Genomic DNA, 27,488 nt, shown 5'->3' with positions numbered 1-27,488 from the left:
AGGCTTGCTGCCAAACCTGAGTTTGAACCCCAGAACCCACACAGCAGTAGAAGAAAACCAACTTCTGCAAGTTGTCCTTTGACTCTTCTTCCCTCAGTACAGTATGGCATGCACATACCTACCTGTGTGCGTGAGCATTCACACACACACAAACACACACACACACACACACACACACACACACACACACACTAAGTGAATGTAATTTTTTTGTAATTAAAAACCTTATGTGCATGGGTGTTTTGCCTGCATTTATTTCTATGCTTTGGTGTGTGCATGGTACCCGAGGATTCTAGAAGACGGTATCAGACCCCCCAGAACTGGAGCCACAGAGAGCTGTGAGTCACTGAGAGGACGCTAGGATTTGAATCTGGATTGTCCGGAAGAGCAACCAGTGCTTTTGAACACTGAACCATCAAAAACAAAAAATTTAAGCATAACACATTTTGATATAACATTTTAATAAATAGTCAACTTAATATAAAAAAAAAGCTGCAATTGCAGAAACTGGGAAAGTTGACTTCTTCCAATAGAAAGCAAGAAGGTCTCCTGGGCTGGGCGTGGTGGCGCACACCTTTAATCCCACCACTCGGGAGGCAGAGGCAGGAGGATTTCTGAGTTCGAGGCCAGCCTGGTCTACAGAGTGAGTTCCAGGACAGCCAGGGCTACACAGAGAAACCCTGTCTCAAAACCAACCCAAAAAGAAGGTCTCCTGGGCTTTGGGGTATGGACCCATCAAGGTAAGGGCTTAGCTGAGCCTTCCCCAAGTCCATTTATAGGTGGTCTCTGAATCTTGTCCCATCTCATGGGTTGTCAGATGGATATCTGGTCCTACTAAAAGTGAATCAAGCATTAATGGGAGAAATCTAAGAGACTCTATCACACATAGCCAGGAGGGACTGAGGAAAGTCAGGATAACAAAGAGAGATCACTCTGGTTGTTCTTTACCAGCCAGCACAGCACCTCAATCTTGCTCCCACATAGCGTTAGCATCTGGTGACTCATGCTATAGAGGGGCTACTCATGGCAATGGGACAGAAGCTCTGTGAAGATGCGACCAACAACCCCCCCCCCCAGTAATTTAGGGCATGTATATTTAGAACTCATGTTTGTTCATGTCCATTGGCCAAGGTCAGGATTTTCCAACCTTAGAACTGGTGATGTTCTGGGCCCATGTTAGTGTTTGCAAACATGTGAGCTTAATGTTATGAGCGCTAATCACAAAGCTAGATTCTGTAGACACTTTGTTTTTTTTTATTTTTGTTTTGTTTTTAATTTTCTTTGTAACAATGAAGAGGAAAAAGATTTCCTAATTTTAAAAAAATGGAAACTGGAAGACTGCAAAGCTGGGCGGTGGTGGCACATGCCTTTAATCCCAGCACTTGGGAGGCAGAGGCAGGAGGGTTTCTGAGTTCGAGGCCAGCCTGGTCTACAAAGTGAGTTTCAGGACAGCCAGGGCTATACAGAGAAACCCTGTGAAAAACAAAACCAAAAACAAACAAACAAGACTGCAAAATGCCAAGGAACTTGCCCAGTCTTGCAGATCCTGATAGCAGTGTCTTGACTTGAACATACAGATATACACAGGTGGTTCTGAGAGAGCCCAGTAATACTGACTTCATTCTTTACTTCCTGGCTAACCTGGTGTGTTTTTTCTCCCTTTAGGGGATCCCAACAAGCCATCAGGATTTAGAAGTGTTAAAGCTCCAGTCACCAAAGTGGCTGCATCTGTTGGAAATGCTCAGAAGCTGCCCATCTGTGACAAATGTGGAACTGGTATTGTGTGAGTATTGGCTTCGCTGGTGTTAGAGAGTGGACAAACCATGAAAGTGTGGGAGTTGCTGGGTGTTGCGTAGCTTGGGGGTAAAGTCAACAAATCGATCAGAATACGATCAGAACTTTTATCTTGACATGATAGAGGCTTTTAGAATGACGAGTCTTCCCATTCACAATCCAGAGGCCTGCTGTAGGGCCTCTGAAGAAACCCCAGACCTCACCTCAGAAAGAACAGTACAGAGCCCTGGTGTGACTAATGGAGACCCATTCTTCCTTTCTCCTGCAGTGGTGTGTTTGTGAAGCTGAGGGATCACCATCGCCACCCTGAATGCTATGTGTGCACCGACTGTGGCATCAACCTGAAACAGAAGGGCCATTTCTTTGTAGAGGATCAGATCTACTGTGAAAAGCATGCCCGGGAGCGGGTCACTCCGCCTGAGGGCTACGATGTGGTCACAGTGTTCCGCGAGTGATGGAGAGGACCTGCCCTGTCTACTGCCCTCCAGCCAGCCTGCTGCACCTGGTTCTCGGAATATTCTGGCTCTCTCCTCCCTGACAGTCCTGTGCTTACTTAGTGTTAGTCATGCGCAATAAACATTGGGTTTCGTCTGGGCTGACTGACTCCCACTGGCAGGGTGACATCTGCTTTTATATTATTGGGAGATGGTTTTGTCCCTGTCCCTTCACCCACACCTCAATGCACCTTCTTCACTTGGAGTCTTCTCTGCTGCAAATGGACATTGGTCCATTGGAACTAAGCCAAATGTAGTATCTCTGATGTTACTTGGTTTTACTTAATAAATTTAGACTTTAAAGCAATGTGTGACCTCTTAGTTGACTCTGCCTGTGTTCTATGTCTTGTTTCATGAAATATGGAGTCTCTATTAGGTTTGGTTTCTAAAGTTGTGAGAGATGTAAGGCTTTTCCCAGGCATGAGAAAGCTACTATGAACAAGCTGTGTTTCTTTTCATCTTTGTGACTTGCTGTAAGCATCATTGAGAACAGCAAATATTCTTAGTTATTTTTCTGTTGCTGTGGTAAAACATGATGAAGGCAACTTATAGAAGAACTAGTTCATTTGGGCTTACAGTCTTGGTAGAGAGGCATGACAGCAAGTGGCGTAGCACCACCAACTGGGGACCAAGTGTTCACTGCCTGTGTGTGTGTGGGGGGGCACTGTCATTCAGACCACCGCCCTATTATATCTTGTTTGGTTCTGTTTTAGAGAAATTGTCTTGGAGTTTGAGGGAATAAAACTTCCTGTTTTAGAAACTTTTCTATTACGGTGAGAAAACACCATGACTCAGGCAACTTATAGAAGAAAGCATTTAACTTAGCTTACAGTTTCAGGTGCTGAGAGCCCATGATGGCGGAGTGAAGGAACAAACTAAGAGCTTGTGTCTTAGTCCACATGCACGAGACAGAAAGACAGACAGACACACTGTAGATGGTGTGAGTCTTTTGAGACCTCAAAGCCTGTTCACAGTGACACACTTCTTCCAACAAGACCGTATCTACTTATCTTTCTCAAAACAGTTCTACTAAGTTTGGAATAGTGAAACAAGCGAGCTGGTGGGGGCCATTCTAATTTTCATCACCACATTTCCCAAATAACAGGTAGGTAGCTCCTCCAGTTCGTCTTAGAGTATGCTTCTACCATTCTTTTCCAGACTGCGTAGGCGTGCTATCTCAGAAGCAAGACCACAAGTGGCAGAGAGCTCAGATGTGGGTGGTAGGCCATATTCAGCAGCACCTGGAATGCTCCCTTATGCAAATGAGGCATCCCCAGCACCTGGCCAATGATGTACATTCTCCCTAAAGCCCCTACTCATCCCCCACAAAGGTTTAAATAGCCATTTCCCTGCAATAAACTAAACCAGTTCTCAAAAGCTGTTCCTGGAAGTGTGTTCTTTGTTCCTGTTGCTTGTTCTTGGTTGTATTCCAAAAGGGCAAAGCTCCTGACGAGCAGCCTGTTTTTTTTTTTTTCCCCCTTTTTCCTTTTTCCATTATGCTGCATCATCAGGGCAAGCGGTTTTGTTTGTTTTGTTTTGTTTATCCTATGTGCGTGAACGTTAGTGACCGCTGGTCAAGATCCTGCCTGCATCCATCCTGATCCACCAGCTAAGCTTCCCTTCCTCCAGGCCAGCCTGGTGTTTAACAGGCCTGACTCCAAGAGAGACACAGACACGCACGGCAAACCACCACACAGTTCTTCATGGAAGGGAGTCAGGGCAGGAACTTAAACAAGGTAGATACCTGGAGGCAGGAGCTGGTGTGGAGGTCAGGGAAGAATGCTACTTATAGGCTTGCTTGCTGTGGTTTGTTCAGCCTGCTTTCTTATAGCACCGAGGACCGTGAGTCAGGGGTGGCACTACCCCTAAGGTCTGGGCCTTCTACATCAATCAATAATTAATAAAATGAATTAACAGCCAAAAGATAAAAATAAGAAAGTGCATTAAATACTAAAGCAGGCTATTTTATGGAGGTAGAATCTCAATTGTGGTTCTCTCATATAAAACTAGTTTGTGTCAAGTTGACAAGACTAAAACTAAGTGAGCACTGAATTCTTGGCCATTTTATTGTACAGTTAAGTCATGGGGAGGCAGAACACAGATACAAAAGAATGCAAGTGGTATGTACTCAGTGATAAGTGGGTATTAGCCTCCAAACTCATAATACCCATGATACATCCCACAGACCATATGGAGCTTAGGAGGAAGGAAGACCAGGGTGTGGATCCTTCAGTCCAGCATTGAGGGGGGAACAGGACGATCAAGGGAGGTGGAGGGAGGGGTGACCTGGCAGGAAGAGAAGAGGGGGAGAATTTAAGGGGGGTGCATTATCAGGTACTGGAGGACTGAACGGGTCAGGAGAGAGGTACAGAGGGTCAGGAAATCGAATAAAAATATATGGGGGGGAGGGGTAATGAGGAGCTGGGGATAGTCACTGGAGGGTCCCAGACACTAGGGAAACGAGAGGCTCTTAGGACCCAACGGGGATGATTTTAGCAGAGAAGGGGAGATAGAACCCGTAGAGACCACCTCCAGTAGATAGGCATGGCCCCAAGTTGAGGGATGGGGCCATACACCCATCTCAAAGTTTTTAACTCAGAAATGTTCCTGTCCAAAGGAAGAACAAGGACAAAACGTGGAACAGAGACTGAAGGAAGAACCATCCAGGGACTGCCCCACCTGGGGATCCATCCTGTCTTCAGACATCAAACCCGACAATGTTGCCATTGGCAAGAGTCACTTGCTGACAGGAATCTGCTATGACTGCTCCTTGGGAGGTTCAGCCAGCATCTGACCAATACAGATGTGGATGTTTGGAGCCAACCATCAGACTGGGTTCAGGAACCCTGGTGGGGGAGATGGCAGAAGGATTGGAGGAGCTGAGGGGGATTGTAACCCCATAGGAAGAACAACATCAGCTGGTCAGATCATGCAGTGCTTCCAGGGACTAGACCACCAACTAAGGAGTGTACAGGGAGGGATCCATGGCTCCAGATACATAGGTAGAAGAGAATAGCCTTGTCTGACATCAATGAGAGTAGAGACCCTTGGTCCTGTGGAGGTTTGATGCCCCAGCGTAGGGGAATGCTGGAGTGGTGGAGTGGGAGAGGATGGGTGGGTGGGTGGGGAGCACCCTCATAGAGGCAAAGGGGAAGGAGGAGAGTGAGTTTGTAGGATGGGGGGCGTGTGGAGGGGTAACTGGGAAGTGGGATATCATTTGAGATGTGAACAAATAGAATGATTAATAAAAAGAAGATATTTCTGGAAACTGTTGGTTGGATCCAGGTTGAGATATGTTGATGCTCATAGGTGCAAAACAACACGGCCTCTCTGTTAGAGCGAGTGAATATAAGGACCAGCGGATATTTTCCTGACCTTTGAATACAGTTGTCGTAAGCATACTCAGTGATTGGCATAGCATCCACTCAGTTCTTTGTCCAGTGAGACAAGTACTATGATGTTTAATAAGAAAGTTGAAACATCTCATTTCCCCTTGCATAACAAAATGCCCTGCAAAAGCCCAGGGCTCCAAATTAAGAAATACTCTTCAAAATCTGTAAGAATCATAGCCACAAATAAATGCATGCATAAATAAAGCAAGGGATGGGTTTGAAATGGCGTAGTTTTGTCATTCTTAGAAGATTCAAGGTTCTGGAATTAAGTTTTCAGTAATATGTTTACTTATTTTGCACTGCTGGGGTCAAACCCAGGGCTTGTGTTTGTTAGGCAAGTGCTCTATCACTGATCTCTGTTCCCATTCTGGTTCATGTTACAAGAAGAGGTGCTGGGAAATGGCAATGAACTCCAGACAATTCTGACACATCCACTCCAGTAGTGACCCGAGTGACAGGCCCAAAAGCTTGGGTGCAGTCCTGAGGCGAAACGTTCATGGAAACTTAGTCTCTTGGAACTGTGGCATCCTGTAATAACAAATGCTTCAAATCTGTCCTTGCTTTAGTCGGTAAATGGATCTGTGTGCTTTCCCTCAATATTGCTTTATTTTAAGTGCCTCTGAGGATTGATTGATTTTGACATATAGCTAAGTTAGATTCTTCACCAGTGTTCCAATGTCCTAGGCAGTCCTTGAGCCGACCCTGGGCATGGGTACCTGAGTCACTGCCCTACACAGGAATTTACAATGACCTAGGAAGAAGGAAGGTTGTGGTCTAAGGAGGAACTAGAACAGATAATTAGAACTATAGATAGCTGAGCCATTCTCTTACACAGGAATTTACAATGGCCTAAGGGGAAGGTGGACTACACAATAGACTAGAATTGGAACTATGGCCAGGGCTAGAAGCCCCTGCCCTGACTTAAGATTAAGCTGACCTTAGATGGAGCTGCTTTTGGTCCCAGCTGTTAACATTGATTTTTATCCCAGTTGGTTCCTTTTAGCTTTTAGTATGCATTCTTCTGTATCGTTACTTCAATGTACCTTGGATGGTCTTAATGTATCACTTAACGTCTTTGTTCTCTGTATTATATAAGACTGATGCTCACTTTGACAAAATGCATCCAGACACAGCACTCCCTTGTGTCCGTGTCTGTTTGCCACCCTTTCCGCGCCACTCCTTGCTCGCCTGTAACCACTGGAACCCGAGTTTCGCCTGTGGATCGAGGACCCAAGTAAGGTCCATCTGCAGCACAATTCCACCAGGAAGTTGTAGCAATTCTAGCTGCTGCACCAGTATCTCTGCAGACAGTTGACCAAGGTGGTCTCCAGTTCATACTGTGTGCGTACTTGGTTTGAGAAGCGAGGAGGTTCTGTAATGAGAAAATGGTTGCATCTTGTAATTATTGCATCTTATCACAGAAATGATCTCTTGGGGCTGTGGGCATGGAATATTCCTACCTTGGATCACTGTGTCAGAATCAACACACTAGGGTGACACAGAGATTGCCAGCTTGGATGATGCCCACTGTGAGAGAGTATGCTGGAGCAGGTCAGGTTGTTCTGCAGCTGCCTGGCTCTTTGTGCTCATGACCTCACATACCCTGTGATCTTAAAGTTTTCAGGATAGGATAACAGTGGGAGAATCAAAAGGCAGCTTACTTAGAGCTTTTGGGCTGCTATCCACTTACCACTGAGTAAATATCATGAATGTCCTTTTGGGTCTGGGTTACTTCATTCAGGATATTTTCTAGGTCCATCCACTTGCCTAAAAAAATATGTGAAGTCATCATTTTTTTTTATTTAAAATTTAAAATTAGTTTCTTTATTTACATTTCAAATGTTATTCCCCTTTCCTAATTTCCCCTCTGAAAATTCCCTATCCCCCCTCCCTCCCTGCTCCCTAACCCACCCACTTCCATTCCTGGTCCTGTCATTCCCCTATACTGGGGCATAGAGCTTTCACAGAACCAAGGGCCTCTCCTCCCACTGATGATGGACTAGGCTATCCTCTGCTACATATATATCTAGAGCCACAAGTTCCACCATGTGTTTTCTTTGATTGGTGTTATAGTTCCAAGGAGCTCTGGGGGGGATACTGGATAGTTCATATTGATGTTCCTTCTATGGGGCTTCAGTTCCCTTCAGTTCCCTGGGTATTTCTCTGGCTCCTTCATTGGGGACCTTGTGCCCCGTCCAATGGATGACTATGAGCATCCACTTCTGTATTTGCCAGGCACTGACAGACCTGTCAGCAGGCTCTTGTTGGCATCTGCCTAGTGTCGGGGTTTGGTGGTTGTTTATGGGTTGGATCCCCAAGTGTGGCAGTCTCTGGATGGCCATTCCTTCAGGCTCTGCTCCTATGTCTTTGTAACTCCTTCCATGGGTTATTTTGTTCCACATTCTAAGAAGGAACGAAGTATCCACACTTTGGTCAACCTTCTTCTTAAGTTTCATGTGTTTTGCAAATTGTATCTTGGGTATACTAAGTTTCTGGGCTAATATCCACTTATCAGTGAATGCATTTCATGTGTATTCTTTTGAGATTGGGTTACCTCACTCAGGAAGATATCCTCCAGATCCATCCATTTGCCTAAAAATTTCATAAATTCATTGTTTTTAATAGCTGAGTAGTACTCCATTGTGTAAATGTACCACATTTTCTGTATCCATTCTTCTGTTAAGGGACATCTGGGTTAGTTCCAGCTTTTGGCTGTTATAAATATGGCTGCTATGAACATAATGGAGCATGTATCCTTATTACAAGTTGGAACATCTTCTGGATATATGCCCAGGAGAGGTATTGCTGGATCTTCCAGTAGTACTATGTCCAGTTTTCTGAGGAACCACCGAACTGATTTCCAGAGTGGTTGTACCATCTTGAAATCACACCAACAATGGAGGAGTGTCCCTCGTTCTCCACATCCTTGCCAGAATCTGCTGTCACCTCAATTTTTGATCTTAGCCATTCTGACTGGTATGAGGTGGAATCTCAGGGTAGTTTTTATTTGCATTTCCCTGATGATTAAGGATGTTGAAGATTTTTTCAGGTGCTTCTCAGCCATTTGGTATTCCTCAGGTAAGAATTCTTTGTTTAACTCTGTACCCCATTTTAAATAGGGTTATTTGATTATCTGGAGTCCAGCTTCTTGAGTTCTTTGTATATATTGAATATTAGTCTCCTATCAGATCTAGGATTGGTAAAGATCCTTTCCCAATCTGTTGGTGGCCTTTTTGTCTTATTTTTTTTTTCCATTTTTTATTAGGTATTTAACTCATTTACATTTCCAATGCTATACCAAAAGTCCCCCATATCCACCCACCCCCACTCCCCTGCCCACCCACTCCCCCTTTTTGGCCCTGGTATTCCCCTGTACTGGGGCATATAAAGTTTGCAAGTCCAATGGGCCTCTCTTTCCAGTGATGGCCGACTAGGCCATCTTTTGATATATATGCAGCTAGAGTCAAGAGCTCCGGGGTACTGGTTAGCTCATAATGTTGTTCCACCTATAGGGTTGCAGATCCCTTTAGCTCCTTGGCTACTTTCTCTAGCTCCTCCATTGGGAGCCCTATGATCCATCCATTAGCTGACTGTGAGCATCCACTTCTGTGTTTGCTGGGCCCCGGCATAGTCTCACAAGAGACAGCTACATCTGCGTCCTTTCAATAAAATCTTGCTAGTGTATGCAATGGTGTCAGCGTTTGGATGCTGATTATGGGGTGGATCCCTGGCTATGGCAGTCTCTACATGGTCCATCCTTTCATCTCAGCTCCAAACTCCGTCTCTGTAACTCCTTCCATGGGTGTTTTGTTCCCAAATCTAAGGAGGGGCATAGTGTCCACACTTCAGTCTTCATTCTCCTTTTTGTCTTATTGATGGTGTCTTTTGCCTTACAAGAGCTTTGCAATTTTATGAGGTCCCATTTGCCGATTCTTTGTCTTACAGCACAAGCCATTGCTGCTCTATTTAGGAATTTTTCCCCTGTGTCCATATCATTGAGGCTTTTTCCCACTTTCTCCTCTATAAGTTTCAGAGTCTCTGGTTTTATGTGGAGTTCTTTGATCCACTTAGACTTCAGTTTTGTACAAGGAGATAAGAATGGATGAATTCACATTCTTCTACATGATAACAGCCAGTTGTGCCAGCACCATTTGTTGAAAATGCTGTCTTTTTTCCACTGGATGGTTTTAGCTCCCTTGTCAAAGATCAAGTGACCATAGGTGTGTGGGTTCATTTCTGGGTCTTCAATTCTATTCCATTGATCTACCTGTCTGTCACTGTACCAGTACCATGCAGTTTTTTTTTTTTTTAATCACAATTGCTCTGTAGTACAGCTTGAGGTCAGGCATTGTGATTCCACCAGAGGTTCTTTTATTGTTGAGAATAGTTTTTGCTATTCTAGGTTTTTTGTTATTCCAGATGAATTTGCAAATTGCCCTTTTAGTCTGGGTGAAGAATTGAGTTGAAATTTTGATGGGGATTGCATTGAATCTGTAGATCACTTTTAGCAGGATAGCCATTTTTACTATCTTAATCCTGCCAATCCATGAGCATGAGAGATCTTTCCATCTTCTGAGATCTTCAATTTCTTTGTTCAGAAACTTGAAGTTCTTAACATACAGATCTTTCATTTCCTTGGTTAGAGTCACACCCAGGTATTTTATATTATTTGTGACTATTGTGAAGGTTGTTCTTTCCCTAATTTCGTTCTCAGGCTATTTATCCTTTGGGTAGAGAAATGCCACTGATGTTTGAGTTAATTTTATATCCAGCTACTTCACCGAAGCTGTTTATCAGGTTTAGGAGTTCTCTGGTGGAACTTTTAGGGTCACTTATATATACTATCATATCATCTGCAAAAAGTGATATTTTGACTTCTCCCTTTCCAATTTGTATCCCCCTGATCTCCTTTTGTTGTTGAATTGCTCTGGCTTGTACTTCAAGTACTATATTGAATAGGTAGGGAGAAAGTGGGTAGCCTTGTCTAGTCCCTGATTTTAGTGGGATTGCTTCAAGTTTTTCTCCATTTAGTTTGATGTTGGCTACTGGTTTGCTGTATATTGCTTTTATTATGTTTAGGTATGACCCTTGAATTCCTGATCTTTCCAAGACTTTTATCATGAATGGGTGTTGGATTTTGTTAAATGCTTTCTCAGCATCTAATGAGACGATCATGTCCTTTTTGTCTTTGAGTTTGTTTATATAGTGGATTATGTTGATGGATTTCTGTATATTAAACCATCCCTGCATCCTAGGGATAAAGCCTACTTGATCATGATAGATGATTGTTTTGACGTGTTCTTGGATTCGGTTTGAAAGAATTTTATTGAGTACTTTTGCATCGATATTCATAAAGGAAATTGGCTTGAATTCTCTTTTTTGTTGGGTCTTTATGTGGTTTAGGTATCAGAGTAATTGTGGCTTCATAGAATGAATTGGGTAGAGTATCTTCTGTTTCTATTTTGTGGAATAGTTTGAGGAGAATTGCAATTCGGTCTTCTTTGAAGGTCTGATAGAACTCTGCAATAAATTCATCTGGTCCTGAGCTCTTTTTGGTTGGGAGACTATTTTTTTTTTTTGGGTGCAGCGAACTTTATTGATGGTATTCAAGAGAGTAGGAGGGCTCCCTAGGCCCCTCCTGTTATGGGGGTCTGGGATGGAAATTGTGAGGGAGATGCTCAGTGTTGGGGGCCGAGTTGGGATAGGGACTCCTCAGCAACCGAGGGCCTCTCTCTTGCTCAGTGTCCTTGCTGGGGTGGGTGGTCCAGGGTTTCTTACTCCTTGGAGGCCATGTAGGCCATGAGGTCTACCACCCTGTTGCTGTAGCTGTATTCATTGTCATACCAGGAAATGAGCTTGACAAAGTTGTCATTGAGAGCAATGCCAGCCCCGGCATCGAAGGTGGAAGAGTGGGAGTTGCTGTTGAAGTTGCAGGAGACAACCTGGTCCTCAGTGTAGCCCAAGACGCCCTTCAGTGGGTCCTCAGATGCCTGCTTCACCACCTTCTTGATGTCATCATACTTGGCAGGTTTCTCCAGGCGGCACGTCAGATCCACGGCGGACACATTGGGGGTAGGAACACGGAAGGCCATGCCAGTGAGCTTCCCGTTCAGCTCTGGGATGACCTTGCCCACAGCCTTGGTAGCACCAGTGGATGCAGGGATGATGGCAGCCCCATGACCATCACGCCACAGCTTTCCAGAGGGGCCATTCACAGTCTTCTGGGTGGCAGTGATGGCATGGACCGTGGTCATGAGCCCTTTCACAATGCCAAAGTTGTCATGGATGACCTTGGCCAGGGGGGCTAAGCAGTTGGTGGTGCAGGATGCATTGCTGACAATCTTGAGTGAGTTGTCATATTTCTCGTGGTTCACACCCATCACAAACATGGGGGCATCGGCAGAAGGGGCGGAGATGATGACCCTTTTGGCTCCACCCTTCAAGTGGGCCCCGTCCTTCTCCATGGTGGTGAAGACACCAGTAGACTCCACCACATACTCAGCTCCGGCCTCACTCCATTTGATGTTAGCGGGATCTCGCTCCTGGAAGATGGTGATGGGCTTCCCATTGATGACAAGCTTCCCATTCTCGGCCTTGACTGTGCCGTTGAATTTGCCGTGTGTGGAGTCATACTGGAACATGTAGACCATGTAGTTGAGGTCAATGAAGGGGTCGTTGATGGCAACAATCTCCACTTTGCCATGTGGAGAGCAGACGGCAGCCCTGGTGACCAGGCGCCCAATACGGCCAAATCCATTCACGCCTTCACCATTTTGTCTACGGGACAAGGCTGGCACTGCACAAGAAGATGCGGCTGTCTCTGGAACAGGGAGGAGCAGAGAGCCGGTTGGGAGACTATTAATGACTGCTTCTATTCCTTTAGGGGATATGGGACTGTTTAGATCATTAATCTGATCCTGATTTAACTTTTGTACCTGCCATCTGTCTAGAAAATTGTCCATTTCATCCAGGTTTTCCAGTTTTGTTGAGTATAGCCCTTTGTATTAGGATCTGATGATGTTTTGGATCACCTCAGGTTCTGTTGTTATGTCTCCCTTTTCATTTCTGATTTTGTTAATTAGGATACTGTCCCTGTGCCCTTTAGTTAGTCTGGCTAAGGGTTTATCTATTTTGTTGATTTTCTCAAAAAAAAAAAAAAAAAACAAAAAACAAAAAACCCAGCTCCTGGTTTGGTTGATTCTTTGTATAGTTCTTTTTGTTTCTGCTTGGTTGATTTCAGCCATGATTTTGATTATTTCCTGCCGTTTACTCCTCTTGGGTGAATTTGTTTCCTTATGTTCTAGAGCTTTTAGGTGTGCTGTTGAGCTGCTAGTGAGTGCTCTCTCTAGTTTCTTTTTGTCAGCACTCAGAGCTATGAGTTTCTCTCTTAGGACTGCTTTCATTGTGTCCCATAAGTTTGGGTGTGTTGTGGCTTCATTTTCATTAAACTCTAAAAATCTTTAATTTCTTTCTTTATTTCGTCCTTGTCCAAGTTATCATTGAGGAGAGTGTTGTTCAGCCTCTAGGTCAACGTTGGCTTTCTATTATTTATGTTGTTATGCAAGAACAGCCTTAGTTTGTGGTGATATGATAGGATAATTTCAATATTTTTGTATCTGTTGATGCCTGTTTTCTGACTGATTATATGGTCAATTTTGGGATTCTGTTTGTGTGGAAATCTTCTTTAGGTTTGTTGAGGAATTACTTTCTTGCTTTTTCTAGGGCTTCATTTCCTTCCTTGTGTTGGAGTTTCCCCTTTTATCCTTTGAAGGGCTGGATTCGAGGAAAGATACTGCGTGAATCTGGTTTTGTCATGGAATACTTTGGTTTTTCTATCTATGGCAATTGAGAGTTTTGCTGGGTATAGTAGCCTGGGCTGGCATTTGTGTTCTCTTAGGGTCTGTATAACATCTGCCCAGGGTATTCTGGCTTTTATAGTCTCTGGTGAGAAGTCTGGTGTAATTTTGATAGGTCTGTCTTTATATGTTACTTGACCTTTCCCCCTTATTGCTTTTAATATTCTGTCCTTATTAATGCATTTGTTGTTCTGATTATTATGTGTCTGGAGGAATTTCTTTTCTGGTCCAGTCTATTTGGAGTTCTGTAAGCTTCTTGTATGTTCATGGGCATCTCTTTCTTTAGGTTTGGGAAGTTTTCTTCTATAATTTTTTTTTGAAGATATTTACTGGTCCTTTAATTTGAAAGTCTTCATTCTCATCTACTAGAATTATCTGTAGGTTTAGTCTTCTCATTGTGTCCTGGATTTCCTGGATGTTTTGAGTTAGGACCTTTTTTATTTTGCATTTTCTTTGATTGTTGTGTCTATGTTCCATATGGAATCTTCTGTACCCGAGATTCTCTTTTCCATCTCGTGTATTCTGTTGCTGATGCTTGCACCTACGATTCCTGATTTCTTTCCTAGGATTTCTATCTCCAGAGATGTCTCCCTTTGTGATTTCTTTATTGTTTCTACTTCCATTTTTAGATCCTGGATTGTTTCATTCAATTATTTTACCTGTTTGGTAGTGTTTTCCTGTGACTCTTTAAGGGACTTTTGTGTTTTCTCTTTAAGGGCTTCTAGCTGTTTCCCTAGTTTTCCTGCATTTCCTTTTTTTTTTTTAAAAATTTATTCTTTTTAATTAGGTATTTTCTTCCTTTACATTTCAAATGCTATCCCAAAAGCTCCCCAGATCCTCCACCCCCCACTTCCCTACCCACCTACTCCCACTTCTTGGCCCTGGCGTTCCCCCGTACTGAGGCATATAAAGTTTGCAAGACCAAGGGGCCTCTCGTCCCAATGATGGCCAACTAGGCCATCTTCTAATTCATATGCAGCTAGAGACACGAGCTCCAGGGGGGTATTTATTAGTTCATATTGTTGTTCCACCTATAGGATTACAGATACCTTTAGCTCCTTGGGTACTTTGTCTAGCTCCCTCCATTGGGGGCCCTGTGATCCATTCAGTAGCTGACTATGAGCATCCACTTCTGTGTTTGCCAGGCCCCGGCATAGTCTCACCAGAGACAGCCATATCTGGGTCCTTTCAGCAAAATCTTGCTAGTGTCTGCAATGGTGTCAGTGTTTGGAAGCTGATTATGGGATGGATCCCTGGATATGGCAGTCTCTAGATGGTCCATCTTTTTGTCTAAGCTCCAAACTTTGTTTCCATGGGTGTTTTGTTCCCAATTCTAAGAAGGGGCAAAGTGTCCATCCTTTGGTCTTCTTTCTTCTTGAGTTTCATGTGTTTTGAAAATTGTATCTTATATCTTGGGTATTCTAAGTTTCTGGGGTAATATCCACTTATCAGTGAGTACATATCATGTGAGTTCTTTTGTGATTGGGTTACCTCACTCAGGGTGATGCCCTCCAGGTCCATCCATTTGCCTAGGAATTTCATAAATTCATTCTTTCTAATAGCTGAGTAGTACTCCATTGTGTAAATGTACCATATTTTCTGTATCCATTCCTCTGTTGAGGGGCATCTGGGTTCTTTCCAGCTTCTGGCTATTATAAATAAGGCTGCTATGAACATAATGGAGCATGTGTCCTTCTTACCAGTTGGAACATCTGGATATATGCCCAGGAGAGGTATTGCGGGATCCTCTGGTAATACTATGTCCAATTTTCTGAGGAACCGCCAGACTGATTTCCAGAGTGATTGTACAAGCTTGCAATCCTACCAACAATGGAGGAGTGTTCCTCTTTCTCCACATACTCTCCAGCATCTGCTGTCACCTGAATTTTTGATCTTAGCCATTATGACTGGTGTAAGGTGGAATCTCAGGGTTGTTTTTATTTGCATTTCCCTGATGATTAAGGATGTTGAACATTTTTTCAGGTGCTTCTCAGCCATTCAGTATTCCTCAGGTGAGAATTCTTTGTTTAGCTCTGAGCCCCATTTTTTTAATGGGGTTATTTGATTTTCTGGAGTCTACCTTCTTGAGTTCTTTATATATATTGGATATTGGTTCCCTATCTGATTTAGGATAGGTAAAGATCCTTTCCCAACCTGTTGGTGGCCTTTTTGTCTTATTGACTGTGTCTTTTGCCTTGCAGAAGCTTTGCAATTTTTCACCCAAGGTCCCATTTGTTGATTCTCGATCTTACAGCACAAGCCATTGCTGTTCTATTCAGGAATTTTTCCCCTGTACCCATATCTTCGAGGGTTTTCCCTACTTTCTCCTCTATAAGTTTCAGTGTCTCTGGTTCTATGTGGAGTTCCTCAATCCACTTTATTTGACCTTAGTACAAGGAGATAGGAATGGATCAATTCACATTCTTCTACATGATAGCTGCCAGTTGTGCCAGCACCATTTGTTGAAAATGCTGTCTTTTTTCTGCTGGATGGTTTCTTTCTTAAAGTCCTCCATCATCCTCTTGAGAAGTGACTTTAGATCCATATCTTGCTTTTCTGGTGTGATGGTGTATCAAGGACTTTCTATTGTGAGAGAGTTTGGTTCTGATGATGCCAAGTAACCTTGGTTTCTGTTTCTTCTGTTCTTATGCTTGCCTCCTGCCATCTGATTATCTCAAGTGTTTGTTGCCCTCAATATATCTGATTGGAACCTGTCCTTCCTATAATCCTGGTTGATTCAGGACTCCTCAGAGTTCAGCTTTCTCTGTGATCTTATGATTCTGGGCTCTAGTGAACCTGAGATTCTGGGTGTGTCAGAGTTCTTGGCAGTCAAGCTTCCTCTGAGACCCTGAGATCCTCGTGTGACCAAGCTCCTGGTATCCTGGTATCCTGAAATCCTAAGATCGTGGGTGTGTTACAGTGCTGGAAGTGGTGTCTCCTCTGTGGACCATGGGAGCTAGTGTTCAAAACCAAGGTATAACAGCACCCATCAGAAGGAACTCCAGCTGCTGGTTAGGCAGGGCTCCTGTATCCTTGCTCCTGTTGTTACAGGTCTGTCATGATTGGTTTGGAACAGATGTTGTGTTCCACTCATCAGTGATCCTAAGATTGTGGAGAGCCGTGCCACGAGCAATCGCGTGCGAGCCGTGAGCAATCGCCATTATAAGATGGCGCTGGCTTCCACTGCGCCTAACTAGTAAATAAGCCTTATGCGAAAGTGCAAGAGTGAACTCACGCATAGTCACTGCCCATCTCTCAGCGTAGTAATGGGGTGATGGGCGAGCAACGAATCAGGAGCTGTCACACCACATCAGGTGCTGAAATGTCAAGCTGCGGGCTATATAAGCAGCGCCATTTTCCCGGTTTGGGGTCTTCCCTCCTGATAAGTAAGCATTAAAAGCTTTGCTGCAGAAGATTCCGGTTGTCCTGAGTGTGTTCTTGCCGGCGGGGACAAAAGCTCGGGATATAAGATCCTGGGTATGCTAGGGCGCCTGCGGTGTGGAGAGTCCTCTGGGGATTTGGGACCTTCCGCCGAGTTCGTGCCCAAGATGGCCCAGAGCTGGAGCTGACCGGAAGGCTAGAAAGGCCTTCTAAGGGACATTAGACAGCATCCTTGTAGGCAAAGGCATTCTTCATGGCTCCCCATGGTGGATCTCGATGAATAGAGATGGTCTGTGGTTTCTCACCCTTTATTGTTATGGCAGAAAATGGATGTTTCCAAACCCTTTATTGTCATGCAGAAAATGGATTCGTAAAAACATACCTCCCTTCTCAGGATGGGCCTGAGATTAAATACCTTTTGCAGGGAGGAATGTCTGGAAAGAGAATATTATTGGCAACACTCTCCAGGCTTCTAGGTACCTCATTAGCATGCAGATCTCTGTCTGAATCTGTGTGACCACAGATCAATTCTCTTTCCCTATTGTCTTGGTCTGAGATGTTAGGGATGCCTCATCTATATGTGGAAGGGCTTGGGGCATTGCCCTTATGGCTACAGATCTGTGGGAAGCTGTAGCTATATGACAGGGTCCTGGTGCCTGGAAACAGGTGAAGCTCCTACTGTTCCTTCAGGGTCTCCAGGGCTTCAAAGCCTTTAGCTCAACTAGGCTACCTCTCATGGTCCACTGCCCCACAGTGTGCCTGCATGTATGCACATTTATGTGGAGGCCAAATGTTGAAATTAGGTGTCTTTATTCATTTTTCTTCATGCGATTATTGAGGCAGGTTCCTCACTTGAATTCAAAGCTTTCCTGATTTTTCTAGTGTAGACAGCTTCATCCAGAAGTCTCAAAATCCCAAGTCATGGATTACAGGCAGACTTCCTTGTGTACCCAGCTCTTATATGGATCCTGGAGATCTGTTCTCTCACCCCCAGGCTTGCAGGACAAATGCCTTATCCACTGAACCATCTCCCTAGCTCACACATGCTGACTTCAATCTTTATTGAAACTCACATAATTTTGAGTAGTTTTAAAGAAGATCCATTAGAACTTTATATCCATGATTAAGCCATCTGTAAATAAGACTTCTCTGAAAATCATCGCTTTCCATTTAGTGTTCAGTAAGGTAGTAAGAGTTCATATTCTGAAGATCCAGCTATACCACTCTTGGGAATTTACCCAAAAGATGCATCATCATGCCACAGGGGCACCTGTTCCACTATGTTCATAGTGGCCTTATTTGTAATATCCAGAAGCTGGAAACAACCTAGATGTCCCACGACAGAAGAGTGAATACAGAAAATGTATTTCATTTACACAATGGAATACTATTCAGCTATTAAGAACGAGGACATCCTGACTTTTGCAGGCAAATGGATGGAACTAGAAAATATCATTCTGGGCGAAATAACTCAGACCCAAAAGGACACACATGGTATGTACTCACTGATAAGTAGATATTAGCCAAAACAAAACCAAAACCAAAACAAAACAAAAAATAAAACATACAGAATACACAAGATACAGTCCACAGAATTCAAAAGGCTCAACAAGCTGAAGTGCCCAAGTGAGGATGCCTCAGTCCCACTTTGGGAGAGAGAAGAAAACAATTGGGGAGGGAAGGAGAGAGGGACTTGGGAGGGAATATGGACAGTGTGTGTGGGGACAGTGAGAGGTAGAGTGGAATCTGATCTGGTATTGGGTGAGGGAAAAGGACTGAAGCTCTGAGGGCCAGCAGAAAGAATGTAAATAAGCAACCTCAGGAAATAGGAGGTTGGGGGGACCTCCCTAGAATGCACCAGATTCCTGGGAGGTGAGAGACTCCCAGAACTCATAGGGATGGACCTTTGATGAAATACTCAACAGTAGGAGAGGGAACTTATAGAGTCTACCTCTAGCAGGAATATAGGACATCAAGTGAGGGATGGGGTTGCCATCCCACAGTCACACCTCTGACCCATAATTGTTTCTGTGTGAAAGAATTACAGGGATGGAAATGGAAAGGAGCCTGAGAAAAAGAAGGTCCAAAATTGGATCCAGCTCAAGGAGAGATCCCAAGGCCCGACACTATTACTGAGGCTATGGAATTCTCGAAAAAAGGGATCTATCATGACTGCCCTCCGAAAGCCCAACCACCAGCTGAAAGAGTCAGATGCAGTTATTTGCACCCAACCAATGGACAGAAGCAGCAGACCCCTTTTGTTGAATTAGGGAAGGCTGAAAGAAGCTGAGGAGGAGGGTCACCATGTAGAAGGACCAAGTAGTCTCAATTAATCTGAACTTTCGAGAACTTTCAAACACTGGACTACCAAACAGACAGCATATACCAGCTGATATGAAGCCCCTCACACACATACAGTAGAGGACTTCCAGGTTTGTGTTCATTCAGAGATGAAGCACCTAACCCACTAGAAGCTGGGGACCCAAGGGTATTTAGAGGTCAGGTGGGGTGGGGCCTGGGGGCATTAATGTAGAGATTGGGTGGGGTGGGAAGGAGGTGTGGGATGTGGAACAGCTAGATGGTGGATGGGGAGGGGCAGGGAATGGATTATGGAGTGTAAAAAATGAATTACAAATAAAATTAAATAAAAAAAATAAAAGCATACCTCTAGAACCTGTACATATGACCCATGAGTTGGCACTAAATGTTAAACTGCACATGCATATAAAACTAAATAAGACTATAAGGTACTGGGGGGTGTTGGTAAACTGTATAATTCCAATAGTTTATCTGAGTAAGGTAGTCATTTCAACAGTGAACAATTGAAATGTACAGGGTTTAAAGATCACAAGAATGGTCAGTGGGAACCCTGGAGAGTCATACCTGGGCAGTGGAAATAAATTGTTCTTGGAGGAAAAATTAATCAGTACTACCCTTTCAAAGTTTTAAAATAACCTTGAGAAGATGACACATATTCCTGATAATCAAACCATCATCCAGGGAAAAAAAACAGGTACCCTTAATGGAAGCTTTCAAAACTCCAAATACGAAAACAAAATGATAATGTTGAGCAGCCAATAAAAACTAACAAGGAAGTCCAGGACATAAGGCATTGTAACCAAGCAGCAAAACAGCTAGTCTCATATAGCCTCAGTAAACTGTTGTCAGAAAGTAACTTCATGAACCTTATCATGAACAGCTATCAAGTCCAACAACTCACATGCATCCCAGGGTGGAACAGATTGCTTCCTATGGTTTTCTATAATTGTTTACATGTTTTTCAAAGAGAAGCTTCCTTGATGAGGGGTGAAGACTATACTGAAAGACTCTGTGAGGAGCCCCTTACTCAGGCCTCAGGACAATAGCGGACCCCCAAGAACTCACGAGAGACCAAGCTTGATGCAAACCACATGGGGCTTTATTCGGGGAAAGCCAGAACTCTGGGGACAACTCATATTGCACGCAGGGGTAGAGGAGTCAACCCCAAGAGGAAAGGGGTCCCAGTTTTTATAGGCCCTCAGGGGGGAAAGGAGAAAGGGGGAGTAGGGGATTTCCAGATTTCTCAAGAAATGGGTATGGAAGAGGTACAAGGAAAGAGTCTGGTGCAGGTGTAGCAACTTCGGATTGGCCCGGCTGTGGTTGCTGGGGATATTTTCTGACTCTATCTTAGCAATCAATATCACAAACACCGGGCAGTGAGGTGCAGCAGTGGGCACACACCTGCGTTCAAGGAACGGTCAGAACATTGGCAGACACACAGGTTCAAGGAGCGGCCAGAGCATTGTGCACCTCTATTTTTTTTTTTTTTAAATCAGTGAAGTTACTTCTACTAACAATGAAATCTATTTTGCTAATCTTAGGGCTTCTGTGACCTTTTACATTCTGTCAGTATCTTTCAATACTTATATGTGGGTATAAGGACACATGTTTATAGATTAGTATAAACATGTATATCCGTATGTGGGGAGGTGGACTGTGAGAGGAAGACTGATAAGGTTGAGCTAAGGCTTGAAGCCTCAGGGACCCTGAAAGGATGGTAGGAACTTCACCTGCTCCCAGCCCCAGGCCCCTGTCATTTAGCCACAGCCCCCCATAGAGATAATTGTGGCCTTCAGACACATAGGGGCAGTGCCTACATGCCCCTCCTCAGGTAAATGAAGTATCTCAGGCCAAGCCAATAGGAAGCACCTGCTGCCAGAACCAACCCACCCCAAAACCTTGTATAAGATCCTATCCAGAAGGAATAAAGGTGTGTGAAAACTACTCCATTATCTGAGAGGATCTATCACAAGAGCTGTAACGCTGCTTGGGAAGAGAACACTCTTAAGGACAAGGCCAATGAGAGCGCCATGTACTCCAAAAACAGAACCCAGAGGCCTCTGAGCTGAACTGACCTGAGTGCCTCCTCCTTGAGGACTAACTTCCTAGGTACCAGAATAGCGCAGACTAAACTTTTTTGGGTCTCCTATCTGCGTGGAATGGGTTTCTGGTTGCAGGTGGGCAAAGAGTCATCGAGAATTGACAGGCAGACACAGACATGAGAGAGTGTGTTGGATCTGAATGTATTGTCCAAACGAACACCAGACTTTTTTATAGAGAAGAAAAACAAAAAAATCAGGCGAATATATCCACCAAGTTACAGTGACACAAAACAAAAGGAATGCATACATCAAAAGATGGCGGGGACCAGGCTGCATTTACCACTTAGAATAGAGCCAGGTGAATGCTCTGATGTAATGCTAGTCTATTGTTAAACCCACCACCAGGGGTTCTTTAGTAAATACTTCATTATGCTATTCCTTTGGGCCGTGTGAAAGCTAGCACCAGGAGGTTCTGCCCTAGCAGACATTCTCATGAATAATGCAATACCACAACCCCCCTATTTCCTAGGCCTTGATAAATTCTTGCATAAGTGTAACTTGACTGTTCTTTTAAGTATCTGTGGGGAATCTCCATTTGTCAGAAGAATTCACCAACTTGCTTTTACTATGCAATGTAGTCTGCCATACCTGACTGTAGTGAAGATTCTGAGTATACTTTGCTAAGCTTGCCCTGAGATTTCTATCGGGCAAACTGAGATACCTGACTCCTAACTGTCAACACTGAGGCATTTCATCTGGATGGATGACATTCCTGCGAAATTCCAAGCCCAAAGTCAGCTGTCTGGGACATTGATGAAAACCAGGGAGTAAAATTTAACCTGATTAAGTACTTGTAAAATCATTTCTTGGAAGCACCTATAATACAAGAAAGCACACAGATCCATACATCAGACTAACTCGGGGACAGGGTTTGAGTATACGGGCTATAGGAATGTCAAGGTTCTAGGAGGCATAGTTTCCTTGAAACTCCTCACCTCGTGACTGCCTTCAGGCCTTTCGGCTTGTCAGGCAGACTTCACTGGAGTGGGCGTAGCACCAGAAGGTGCCATGCAAACTTCCAAAGGATCGAGGCAAACAACAGTCTCACCCAGACATGGTGCCTATGAACCACAGCAATGCCCAGCATGATATATAACCCTATAAGCAGTAGTGGTACACATAGTCTAGAAGATACAATATTGAAACAATCTCTCTCTCTCTCTCTCTCTCTCTCTCTCTCTCTCTCTCTCTCTCTCTCTATCTGCCACACCCACTCCAGTGAAAACTGAATGACAGGCCTAAAGGTCTGGACACAGTCCCAACGCAAAGAGTTTCACGGAAACTTAGCCTCCTGGAACCTTGGCATTCCCATAGCAAGAATGCTCCAAACCTGTCCCTGCGTTAGTTGGGTGTAAGGATTTGTGTGCTTTCTTTCAGTATTGTTTTATTATAGGTGATTCCAAAAATGATTTTACAAATACTTAAATGAGGTTGAACTTTACTCCCTGGCTTTTTACTCCCTGGCTTTCACCAGTGTCCTAGGCAGTCCCTGAGCTGACCCTAGGCTTGGAATTTTGTAAGAATGTCATTCATCCAGACGAAATGCCTCAGTGTTGACAGTTAGTAATCGGGCATCTCAGTTTGCCGGATAGGAGTTAGAAATCTCAGGGCAAGCTTAGCAAAGTATACTTAGAATCTTCACTACACTCAGGTATGGCAGACTACATTGCATATTAGAAGAAAGTTGATGAGTTCTTCTGACAAATGGAGATTCCCTATAGACACTTAAAAGAGCAGCAAAGTTACTCCCATATGCAAGAATTTATCAAGGCCTAGGAAAAGGAGGGTTGTGGTTTAAGGAAGAACTACAGTATTGCATTATTCATGAATAGGTCTGCTAGAGCTGTACCCCCTGGTGCAAGCTTTCACAAGGCTCAGAGGAATAGCATAAATTGTGACTAGGGTGTGAAGTCCTCACCTGGCCCCTGTCATTAGCTGACTCTAGGCAGGGCTGTTTTTAATCTCGACTGTAAACATTGCCTGGTTCCTGCCAGTCTTTTGAATGCATTTCTCTGTTTTATGTTAGATAACTTCAATATACCTTGGCTGTTGTGTCAGCTAACTTCTTTGTTTTCTTCTGTGTTTAAGTCTTTGTTTTCTTAATATATGTCTGAAGCTCACTTTGGCAAAATTACATTCAGATACAACACTCCCTTGTGTCCGTATTGTTTGTCACTTTTCACTGACTCCCTGCCCACCTGTACCGGGACTCTGATTCTCCTGTGGGTGAAAGGACAAACTGAGTCCAGTCCATAGCATCTATCTATCTATCTATCTATCTATCTATCTATCTATCTATCTATCTATCTATCTATCTATCTATTATCTATCTATCTATCTATCTATCTATCTATCTATCTATCTATCATCTATCTATCATCTATCTATCTATCTATCTATCTATCTATCTATCTATCTATCTATCTATCTATTGTCTATCTCTATTTGAATATAGATTCTTCTCACATATATCTCTACCACAGTTTTCTCTTCATCCACTTTTCTCAGCTTCTCTTCAACTTCTCTCTCCCACAAATCCTCATCTCCCATTCCTTCTTTAGAAATGAGCAGACCTCCAAGAGAGTACAGCCAAACAGGATAAAACAAGATACAATAACACAAGACAAAGCCCTCACAGAGCTTGAACAAGGCAACCCAGTAGGAGGAAAAGAGTCTCAAGAGCAAGCAAAAGAGTCAGAGAAGTACTCTCTCCCACTGTTAGGAGACCCACAAAAATACCAAGCTAGCAGCACTGATCTATGAGTATAGCAGAATAGCATTAGGAATAATTTCACTGAATTTCCCAGCTCCTGTCTTTTTTGAGTCTACCTTAGTTCTCTAGGCTATTTAGATCCTGACCATTAAGGTAGTATAAGGCATGGGCTCCCTCTCATGTTGTGGGCTACAAGAGATGGCCAGTTCAGACTCTATTTCCTCCATTATTAGTATTCCTCTCTAGGGTCACCCTCATAGATTCCAGAAAGTTTTCATTGTACTAAGGGGAAACTACTGCTCCCCACCCTCACACCACTCCCCAATTCCAACTGTTACTCTTTGAATTCTTTCCCTCCATCACCTGCACCTGATCCTTCCTATTCCCATCTCCACCCACCCCCAGTCCACCCCACAAATTATTCTATTTTCCCTCTCAGAGAAATCCATGAATCCCCACTAGAGCCCTCTTTTTTACTGAACTTGGTTTAGATCTGTATGGTATTTTAAAATTGGATTATTTTGTTTTTTGATATTTAGTTTTGTGAATTCTTTATATATCTTGGATATCAATTCTTTATTGGATGTGGAGTTGGTAAAAATAATTTTTTATTTTGTAGGCTACCACTTTGTCTGAATGATGGTGTCCTTTGCCTTACAGAGTTTTTCAGTTTCATGAAACCCTATTTATTAATTGTTGATCTTAGTCCCTGTGCTATAGTTGTTATGTTCATAAAGTTTTCTCCTGTGCCAACATGTTCAAAGCTATTCTCCACTTTCTCTTCTGTCAGGTTCAGTATATCTGATTTTATGTTGAGGTCTTAACATAATCCACTTGAACTTGAATTTGATGCAAGTTCACAATATAGACTATTTGCATTCTTCTACTTGCAGCCATGCAGTTTTATTAACACTGTTTTTTGAAGATGTTGTAGTTTTCCACTGTGTATTTCTGGCTTCTTTATCAAAAAATCAAGTGTCCATAGGTACTTGAATTCATTTCTGAGTCTTTAATTCAATTCTGTTGATTAACATATCTGTTTTTATGTCAATATGTGGTTTTTTATTACTATAGTTCTGTAGTACAACTTGAAATTAGGGATATTGATTCTTCCATCAGTTCTTCTATTGTTCAAGATTGTTTTAGCTATACTAGGTTTTTCCATTTTTGCACATAAAGATGAGTATTGTCTTTCAAAGTCTAAAAAAATTGTGTCATAATTTTGATGGAAATTATGTTGAATCTGTAGATTGCTTTTGCTAGGATGGCCATTTTTACCACGGTAACATACCAACCCATGAGCATGGAAGATCTTTCCATCTTCTAATATCTTCTTCAATTTCACTCTTCATGGATGAAGGGAGTTATTTTAGTTTTCTTATATATGTTGAGACTTATTTTTGTATCTGAGCATGTGCTCAAATTTGGAGAATGTATAAAGGGGTGCTAAGAAGAAGGTATATTTTTTTGTGTTTAGGTGAAATGTTCTGTAGATATCTAATAGCTCTGTTTGGTTCAAAATCACCTATGGTGATTGAAAGTTTTGCTGGGTATAGTATTCTGGCTGGCATCTGTGATCACTTAGAGTCAGCTGAGTATCTGTCTAAGCCCTTCTAGACTATATTGTCTCTATTGAGAAGTCAGGTGTAATTCTAATAGGTCTGCCTTTATGTTACTTTCTCTTTTTCCCTTGAAGCTTTTATTATTCTTTTTTCATTCTGTATGTTTAGTGTATTTATTATTATGTGCTAAGAGGACTTTTTTTTTTCCTGGTCCAACCTATTTGGTGTTATTTATGCTTCTTGTATCTTTATAGGCATCTCCTTTAGGCTAAAAAAATTTCTCCTATGATTTTGTTGAAAATACTCTGCACCTTTGATCTAGGATTCTTCCCCTTCCTCTATTCCTATTATTCTTAGGTTTGTTCTTTTCACAGTGTCCCAGATTTTCTAAGTGCTTTGTGTCAGTGACTTTTTTTTTTTAAGATTTTACATTTCTTCTATTATATCTTCAATGCCTGAGATTCTCTCTTCCAACTCTTGTATTCTGTTGGTGAAGTTTGCCTCTGTAATTCTTGTTCAAATTTCTATATCTTTCATTTCAGTTTGTATTATCTTTTGAATTTATTTTTAATTAAAATTTTATTGATTCTTTGCTAATTTCACATCATGTACCACAAATCTGACTCATCTCCCTATCCCTTCATATCTGCCCTTACAACTTGCCCCCAGAAAAAAACCAAAATTAAACAAAACATCACATCAAAAAACACAAAAAAGAAAAAAATCTTGTCATGGATGTTGTAGTGTGTGACAGAGTGTCACATAGTATATCCTTTATCCACATATCTTTGCAAATGTTCATTGGAATCCCCATTGGTCTGGTTTGAGACCTCTAGTTTATGGTATACTATCAATACTAGATCCTCACCAGGACTTCTTTTGGATATCCTGTTGTTGCCCTGTGTTGTGGAGATCCTGCAGGACTGGCCCCTTCATGTGCTCCTCTAGTTCATGGATGGGGTAGATGTTGGGGTTAGCCAATATGTAGTTCTGGATCTGGACTTGGGTAGTAGCTGAGTTGGGTAGACAACCAGCTCTCCAGCATGTTTACCACCAGTGTTGGCTCTCCAGCACTGCTCAGGCTTGCTCACCCAATGCTGCAGCTGGTGAGGGTCAGCTCTTTTAGCCTCATGACCTTAGGGCCAGTTCTTCTACCTACATCAGGTAGCAAGGAAGAAGGTTGAGGGGAGGGTATCTCTTCCCTTGCCCATGACAGTGCCCATGGGAGATGAGGGATGGGGCTAGATTTCCCAAATTCCTGCCCTTGGGGGCATCTAATCCATGCCCCACCACCAGAGCCAGCTGTACTGTACTACTCAGGTAAGGTTTAGGGTCTACTTTCCTGAGTGGTGCAGCAGGTGAGGGGCAGGGCCAGCTCTTTTGCTCACGTGACCCTGGGGCCTGTTCTTTCACCTGACAGAGGTAGCAGAATGCAAGGGGACACAGGGGGAGCATTTCTCTCTCATCCATACCACCATATCATGCCCTCAGGTCAGCTCTCTCACATCCCCTTCACCAGGGCCAGCTCTACTGTGCTGCCCAGGGTGGTGGTGGTGGTGAAAGTGTGGGGCCTGGTCTCATAAGTGCTGCAGCCAGAGAGAGGTAGGGCCAGCTCTGAACAGTCCTCTGACAACAACATGGTCTCAGACTGCAGTCCAGACCAGGGACATCCACATGGCCTTCAATAGTAACATGGGTCACAGACAACTATAGAGGCACACCACTGCTGGGCCAAGGACCCAGAGATAGTCTTGGTGGCAGCATGAGCCAGGACCTCTCCATGGTCTCAGCGGCAGCACAGGCTACTCCTATGAGACTGCTCATCACAGCCCTTGCTTCTCCAGCACTGCTTCCCTTCATTGTCCACACACACAC

General features: G+C 43.3%; 1 protein-coding gene and 1 pseudogene across 1 annotated transcript in view; one reads left to right on the top strand and one right to left on the bottom strand.

Moving 5' to 3' along the window:
• Pdlim1 (PDZ and LIM domain 1 (elfin)) overlaps window positions 1-2,595 on the top strand; it is a 49,378-nt gene extending 46,783 nt beyond the window's left edge. Inside the window, exons 6-7 of the mRNA NM_016861.4 lie at window positions 1,666-1,783; window positions 2,063-2,595. Of these exons, the coding sequence (NP_058557.2) occupies window positions 1,666-1,783; window positions 2,063-2,249 (305 nt within the window). The 3' untranslated portion in view covers window positions 2,250-2,595. The remainder of the gene's footprint in view (window positions 1-1,665; window positions 1,784-2,062) is intronic.
• Window positions 11,259-12,470, bottom strand: Gm16470 (predicted pseudogene 16470; annotated as a pseudogene).

This window comes from Mus musculus, chromosome 19, assembly GCF_000001635.26.
Source record: "Mus musculus strain C57BL/6J chromosome 19, GRCm38.p6 C57BL/6J".
Lineage (NCBI taxonomy): Eukaryota > Metazoa > Chordata > Mammalia > Rodentia > Muridae > Mus > Mus musculus.
The sequence above is the reverse complement of the archived record's forward strand: the minus strand, read 5'-3'. Positions and strand labels throughout refer to the sequence as shown.